Raw genomic sequence first — 8,710 nt, forward strand, 5'->3', positions numbered from 1 at the left:
CGATCGATCGACGCCATTGATTGATGGTATGGATTGGTCGATGTCGATCGATGGTAGAATAGATTCTACTACAACAATCGATCAATCTTCCATCGATTGATGGTATAATGGATAAGTTGACGTCGATCGAGCCACGCCGCCGACGCGCCGCGTCGTCGTACGCGTCCATTCGAACAGTAGCTTCTATCGGCTGTCGTTCAGCCATACCATCGATTGGTGTGGTAAAATCCTAATGTGGACTGTACGAACCTTAGCCTTGTGCAGTTTGTCATTACGTGATGTTTCCGTGATATCGAACTACTGTGATGTTGCTTTATAAAAGTATTTCCTTACGTTATGAGGGCCCGGACTCGAAATAAGAGGCTCCTTCCATGGACAAGAGAAACACGTCTATGGTTAATTTATACTTGCAAATTGGACCTTGTTCCTTTATACTTAAATGTTATTATTATGCCTTTATTGATCATACACAGAAATAGGTATAAGCATGCAACGCAAGCGCTTCACGTGCCTTTAATTTAGCGATTCTTTTCACTGGTTAGGATTAATGGAATAAAATTCAAGTTTAAGAATTTTCTTTAATATTTGCAGACTAAATACACAAGACACATAAAAACTATGGCCCGTGGGTACCAGTAAAGAAAAATAGTAAGTAGTAGCAAGTATGTCCTTTTACTACTAATATTTGAAGAAAACGTTTCTTATGTTATAAAATTATTTGGCAAACTAAAAACAAGTAAACAAAACAAGGATCTAGTGTCTTGGGCCCTTAAAGCGAGTCAAGAAATTTTTTTTCTTGAAAAACTTTGCTTGCATTGTCATCTAAGCTACATATCCGTACTATTAAAGAGTTCCCTCCTGCGGAGACGATTCTGGCAGAACCACCAAGATATCACTACCAGATTATTGTATTGTCACCAAATTTACACAAATTTCAAATCGATCGGACCACTGGAAGTGGATCATATTTAGCTTTCAAGATTTGACCCAAACAAACAAATACCTAAATAAACAAACAGGGCAAGCTAAAGAAAAGCTTATAAAAAATAATGCTATTATGTAGGTAATTATCTAATACCTTTAAACGAGCTATTCTTGTATATATATATATATATATCCGGGATCTCGGAAACGGCTCCAACGATTTCGATGAAATTTGGTATAATAATATGGGGGTCTCTGGGATAGATTGAGACCCTAAGGACATAGACTTTAATGATAAACTTTTATTTTATTTCATTCATACAGCCCATTTACCTGTCATAATTAACCAAATTATACTTAAGGCCAATAATAATATGTCTCCTGGCACTATGGTGCAAACAGAAAAATAATTAATTAGACCACTATAAAGAAGCATGTGGTATGTTATACTGTCGTATCCTCTACATTATACTTATTTTAATATGTTTTATATAAATTTTAAAAGGCACGTATTACTTTCATACAATTCTAAACGCATTGCGTTAAGTTATACCTATATCTGTAAATGAGTGATGAATGATGCGGCAAACCGTCCATGCAGCCAACACGGCCAGGCATTGTCGATACATCTCTTTCTATCAGTCCCATAACGAAAGAGATGCAATTGGCGACATGCGACAAAGTCCCAACCGCAACTTCGGCGACATTTATGTGCTTAAAATATAAAAAGTAACTCGATTCAATTCGTAGTAAAAAGATGTTGATAACTAGATTTTTATGAGAAGTAGACTTTACAAATTGACTAGATTGATTTTCTTTAAATTAGGGATTACAGTTACAGTTTGATTAATTCGAGTTAACACTTGACAGATGGGCGTGCCTTCAGTCAATTTTCAACTTTGACATCATACAAATAAAGCCATTTTTAGTATACCGCTACCCACGTTTACAGATTATGTAAAAACTATTTTATTTGTATGACGTCAAAGTTGAAAATTGACTGAAGGCACGCCCATCTGTCAAGTGTTAACTCCAAGTAATCGTACTGTACTTGATATCTAGTGAATAATGTTTTTCCATTGTATTTTGCCGGATAAGTCCGTATTTACCTGGCTTTTCCAATTAGCTTGAGTAAACTTCAGTAAACTAGTTGAGAAAGTAAGATAAATACGAACTTCTTTCGCCGACCGAGATCACGACGCACCTCTAATACAACAATGACGTAAATACAAATTTCCACCTTTTCAAGATAAATGCGAAACATTTCTTTTTTGGTCGACTTCTGACCATTCTCAAACATTAAGAAACTAAGTCATTATTATTTTGGAGGTGTGACTAGACTAGACCACGATTTAGAGTAGATTCTGAACACACTCGAGACTCAAACAAAGTGCTACTTAGTGCTACTCCATTTATAATCGATTTATTTAGCCGGCCGTTTTGTTCGAATTGGATCGAGACGAAGCAAGCATGCGAGGTGCTCTACAATTAAAATAAAACAAAACAAAATAATTAGAAAAACAATTTATTGCTATCACAATATAAACTGTGGGTCGGTACATCACTAACGTTACCATTACCTTTGGATATTATGGAAATATTTCCCTCTAAATTAAGTACTAATTTTAAGTAGGAGATTCCAGTCTGTGTGCAACCACAAGATGGCTCTTTACATTTACTAATACCACAACATTCCCTAATTTTAATAGGAACTTAGAGGGCACCAAATACAATTAACAAAATCTCATATCAAACTCAAACTTGTGGTAAATAATACAAAAATTGGAGTTGTCGGAGGACTTAATTAAATAATAAAATAAATTTGTTCATAATTTCCATGAGGTCAGAGACGGACCTGTAAAGAGATGCTCCAGTTTAGGTGGTTCCGAGCCGAGGCCGACACCGCACGCCCACCGTTAGTTCTCTACTCTGTACCCATTGTTAGTAACTTAACAAAATAATTAAAATATAAATTAATACATGTGCACAGCGTAAGCTTAATTATAAACTAACGTGCAGGGAAGTTTACAATAAACTAGTCTAGATGAGACCGCGATAATATTAGCTTCACTAACTTGATCCTAGCTTGATAGCGCTTGGTATTTAAAATTTAGCATCTTGTAAGAACATTTACCAACAAAAGTATAAAATAAAGGGCCGCCGATAGAGACATGTTTGTTTTAGCTTTCTGCCCTTGAAAATATTCATCGTAAAATTCATCGAAGCTTATGGATGAAAGTATATCTAAAAGATAAAAAATACAAAGTATGGTTAACATTTAAGTAGACAAAAAAATTGTTAGACAAAGATCTAGAACTTGATTCTACTTGCGCCTTAATATACACCGAAACACCATGGTCATGCTTTGAAAATAGTAAAATTGTTATTTATGTGTCAATTCAAATGAATGGTTGAAAGTTAACGATCCATTGGCAAATGGTACAAAATGATAATATAACAGGAAACGTATACCTACAGGCTACACTCATAAAGTGTTTAGAAAATGCGTTTCCATCATGATCATAATTATCACTATAGTGTGAATATAACCATGTACAGTAAAAGCGAGAAGGCACGTGCCGCTTGAAAGTATTTCAAGTAAATTGACACATATTTTGACCGAACATACACCTTTGTTAGTAAAAATTCTTTGCAAGAACTTCCATTTTTTACCTATATAATTATTGGTCAACACCTCTTTAATATCCGCAGGAATCTCAGACATACACTAGAAAAATATCTCTTTTTGATATAGGTAATGTACCTATTCGTATACAAACTGCATGTCACTGTTGTTCAAACTAAACTGCAGATATTAAGCTATGTAGATAATAAACCCAAGCGCACTAAACGTAAAGCGAAAATAAATTATATATCTCGTTTATCCAGCGAGCACTCGTGTCTCAAACACGACACAATTATAATTGAAATTAGTCTAATAAATATAAAAATTGCTTTAAATTTGCATGGAGCCTAACGTTTAATAAATACATCGCCTACACTTGCAAACTGTTCTCTGCCACAACCGTATTCGACAACACAATCTTAAGTACCTTTGAAAATCTGATAAGTACCAAAAGAGTGCAAAAAAACAAGGCAGTGACACAACCACACGGCAAAACATCGATAAATATATTAAAAAAACTTAAATTCGAAAAACAAAATAGGAATGATCGTTATCTATACACAGCTAAAACGATCGGTACATGCATTACAATTGAAATAAAATATTCGTATCTCTATACATAAAGGAAAGTCCCAGGAACCCACCTGTTTGGTTAGAAACCTTACCCGCAAGAAGAATTCACGATTCACCTTACGACATGCTTTAAAGTCATAAAATAACAAGTCGAACAGTGAAACCTCCTTTACACATAAATGCTTTTTAATAGATATTAATGGGAAGAAACCCGTACTCCCATTGAGTTTTGCGATAGAAAATTACCGCTACACGAGCGTATATTTCTACTACAAGACTTAGAATCGGTGTTGAGCGTTTGAAGTATGAGATACTATATCTGGCGCAACACCGATACGTGAGCGAGTTCTAGAACAAGAATAAACGCTACAAGGCACATAGTATCTACAAGTTTGGCAAAGCGTTGCGTATTTATCTAGATGTTAGTCGTAGGAAATATTATTTACAGTTATGTAATATTGCACCACAAAATACTGTTCATTACATTTTAACATAGCACATGTTATAAGTCCCATCAAATTTAAATAACGTTTTAAATATTTTAATTATCCCGGTAAAATCGTTCAAAATGTCGATTTCAAATGTGGCCATACGTAATGAAAATTTACCAGGCTACACTTTGACATTATACCCAGAAAACAACCTAATTTCTAAAAGACGCATAGCATCTTTGCAACCGTATCCGACATAAGGCCACCGTACTTGTAGACTAGGCCTGAGCGCTGATTCTGGTGGCAAGCTTACGCTAGAAGCGTGTCAAAGTTATATTGTCTAGTCGTGGTGCCGCTTACTCTCGTCAGGGAGGTTTCAGCCACGCCCACCTCCTTGCCGCGTTGCATCTGATTGGCCAGTTTCTGCTTGTTGACGGGGGAACCTGAAAAACGGACGTCGTGTCACCCGCCATCTTTTTTTTCCCAATCTATAATACTGCAGCTATTTATAAAAACATTGAAAGACGCACAAGTAATTGAAGCATCAACTGAGCGATATCCTTACCTCCCGTGTTAGTAGTATACTAATGATGGGTTACGTTTAAAGGCGAATGATAAATAAAAACGTCATAGGAAAACTAAAGACCAAGGCTGTGTAGACTTCCAATTAAGTCGATAAAAACTGTATAATGTCTAATTCTACACGTATGTAAACGAAGCCGCGAATCTTAGAATACAATTAAAAGTCCACACATGAATAAATGTTCGATTAATTATTTACGAATTCGATAACAAGGTCCAATATACAAGCAAGTATAAAAATCAATGTGCAAAATAATCGTAGACCAAATGAACGCATGCAAGGCAACCTCTTTGGATGATTTAAAATAAAACCGAAACTTAAACGTGATAATAATATTATACGTATGTGATCGAGTTAAGTTTGTTGATATGTGTATTTTATGAGAATTTCAACCCTTAAGTGCCGACGAAGTAAAAAAACAAATTTTTGAAACGAAACGCTTGAAAAATCCCAAAAAAATAACAACCACAAAACCCCACAAAATAATATTGAACAAAAAATCACACGGACGCACACAGAATATTGTAAAAGCCTCTAGAAATTTAAAAATCTTTTCAAATAAATTATCGCAGTCACAATTAGTAGTGGTATTGGAGGCCATTTTAACTGTATTCAAGTGAGTGTGACCTCCTTAATCATAATCACTCTTAATTATATTTTTATGAATAAGACAGACAATAAAAAAATTGCTCTTTATTTCTCGCAGCCTGTATCAATCTAATAGAAGGAACATAATATTACGTAAACAACGCAAGTAAATAAAATGGATCTATCAGCAGCGGGGCACAGGTAAAGTGCAGAGGCATTTGTCTAACGGGCTCGCAATCACAATCGCAGTCACCATCCCTTTCCAACGACTTCTTAGTGGTGTTTGAAAGACAGTGATGGGGATTGCGATAGTTTTTTCGTATTAACGACGTACTGAGCGAAAAGCGTGCCAGTCGTTCAAGGCGTATAATTGAGCCGTATGACATTTTGTTATCGCATACGGTCCGTTGTTTCTCTTGAGTGATTAGGCGTATAAAGCGCAGTAGTTTTATTTTAACAAAAGTCAATCTATTTATTATACCCAAAGAGAACGTTCATGAACCATGGGGCTATCAGATGTGAGAACGAACTTAGATATAAGTAGTTAGTGTTTAGTATTGTAACTAAGGGACCCCATACATCCCTGTATTTTTATTATTATTATTTTTTGTATTTTTTTTTCTTTAATTGTATAATATAGTTTTTAAGTATTTTATTTGTAATTATATTATTATGAAAAAATTACTTTCTGCCAAGTTTCTTGCGGCGCATTCTTCTTGGCAATGATGGTCTTTCCGAAAGCGCTGGTAGTTTAAAAAAATGACGTGTAAAAGTGCCCATTGCGGCCTATTTACTGAATAAATCATTTGAATTTGAATTTTTTTTTGATCATCATAATAAAGCTGCGCGTCCACTGCATCGGAATCGAGTCGTACGGAGTAGACGGTTTTTTTTGCTTTGCAGCTTTTAATTGCACGCTCCATCGAGCGTGCAATTAAAGGCTGACCAGGAATATAAAAAAAACCTGACGCGAGTGCAGCACTTCTACGTTTTATATTGCAACATTCTTTACACTTACTGTTCCTACCAGTCATATTGACAACGGTGTAGGTGATGTTATTTAAAGGAATATTTTCTAATCCCTCAGACTTTTTCTATGACAAGTACTTTTAGACGTTGTAAATTATTTTCCTTCCAAGGCTATGGATAATCTTCGGCATTTTAACGCACAAAACCACAAAATAACACTTTAAAATACCACGCGTAAACAACGTCAAACTTTGACAGCAATAGACAGATGGCATTTGAATTTAAGGTGCGGCCACATGCAAGCGCTCGTTTGCAGCGATAAATCTGGTCACGTGACCCCATTTTGAATATGATTTTGAATTTCCCGCGACTCAAAAAAGCAGCGTCAAGTCGCCGCGTCGAGCAGCACCGACAAGATGGCTTCTTGCAGGAATGATCTTGGCCTTGGGAGCTGATTTCTTAATCTCATTTTGTAGCAGTCGTGGCAGTGGTACAAAAAAAAGAAATTGGATAGAATGAAAAAAAAAAGTGTTTTTGCCGAAATTGAAGAGGTTTTTTTTCCAGCGATAAAAAGCTCACCATTTTCAGCTTTATCGCTATATGTCACGTGACCAGATTTGACACTGGAAACGAGCGTCGAGCGATTTCATGTGGCCGCGGCCTTAGTGTTACCAGTGCAAGAAATTAGTTCTATTGGTTTTCCGCAATATGGCGAGGTTTATTATATTTCTGGTCAGGGTTTACATTATTCCGTTTCCACATGTAGCCCCCTGCGCCACGAACGTTCCCCCGAGGTACAGTGTAGGACAGTGCCGTAGTGTTTGCGTGAGGCTACTTACCGATATAGCTGAGCATGACTGGCAGGAAGATCAGCCCGTGCGCAGCGCCGAACACCACGATGCCCAGGTACATACGGAAGTAGAACACCTAAAGACCACAAGGATATGTTAGTTTAAACATTACAATACAATGACTATTGTACATCTTAACAGTAAGCTATACAGAAAATAGGAACGCAGAAACAAATACAATGATTAAATTTAAGTATGATGAAATTTAAGTCGATCGCAACACAATTATTCGAGCATGAATGATCCCATATGAATGTAGCCTCTGGATACATGCTATTAATCGTTACATACACAGACAATTGACTGTCTGGTCTTTCAACCGTTATTAGCAACTTGCCTGGAATATCTGACCGTTTGCTGTGGACAACACAATGGTCCCCAAATTTGATGAGTGTGATGCCCAAGAGCATACTGTATGATCATGCCATTATCGTTAACACAATTGTTCGTCTTGTTTTAGTCACTTGCCTGGAATTGACTATTAGCCGTGGCCAAGACAATGATCCCTCCGAACTCGGCGAGCGTGATCCCCCAAGAGCATGTATGATCATGCCATTATCGTTAACACAATTGGGTTTTAGCAACTTGCCTGGAATATCTGACTGTTAGCCGTGGCCAAGACAATGATCCCTCCAAACTTGGTGAGCCTGATCCCCCAAGAGCATGTATGATCATGCCATTATCGTTAACACAATTATGTTTGAGCAACTTGCCTGGAATATCTGACTGTTAGCCGTGGCCAATACAATGATCCCTCCAAACTCGGCGAGCGTGATCCCCCAAGAGCATGTATGATCATGCCATTATCGTTAACACAATTGGGTTTTAGCAACTTGCCTGGAATATCTGACTGTTAGCCGTGGCCAAGACAATGATCCCTCCGAACTTGGTGAGCGTGATCCCCAAGAGCATGTATGATCATGCCATTATCGTTAACACAATTATGTTTGAGCAACTTGCCTGGAATATCTGACTGTTAGCCGTGGCCAAGACAATGATCCCTCCGAACTTGGTGAGCGTGATCCCCCAAGAGCATGTATGATCATGCCATTATCGTTAACACAATTATGTTTGAGCAACTTGCCTGGAATATCTGACTGTTAGCCGTGGCCAATACAATGATCCCTCCAAACTCGGCGAGCGTGATCCCCAAGAGCATGTATGA

General features: G+C 37.0%; 1 protein-coding gene across 1 annotated transcript; it reads right to left on the reverse strand.

Moving 5' to 3' along the window:
* Window positions 1-2,433: 2,433 nt before the first annotated feature.
* On the reverse strand, window positions 2,434-8,221 carry LOC141441093 (NPC intracellular cholesterol transporter 1-like). The gene is made up of 4 exons (XM_074105738.1): window positions 8,135-8,221; window positions 7,534-7,621; window positions 4,915-4,997; window positions 2,434-2,779 (listed from the first exon to the last, which is right to left on the reverse strand). Exons 2-4 carry the CDS (start codon window positions 7,604-7,606, stop codon window positions 2,768-2,770), a joined length of 168 nt encoding a protein of 55 aa, XP_073961839.1. The 5' UTR covers window positions 7,607-7,621; window positions 8,135-8,221; the 3' UTR covers window positions 2,434-2,767.
* Between the last annotated feature and the right edge of the window lie 489 nt (window positions 8,222-8,710).

The sequence above is a fragment of the Choristoneura fumiferana genome, chromosome 23, assembly GCF_025370935.1.
Source record: "Choristoneura fumiferana chromosome 23, NRCan_CFum_1, whole genome shotgun sequence".
NCBI lineage: Eukaryota > Metazoa > Arthropoda > Insecta > Lepidoptera > Tortricidae > Choristoneura > Choristoneura fumiferana.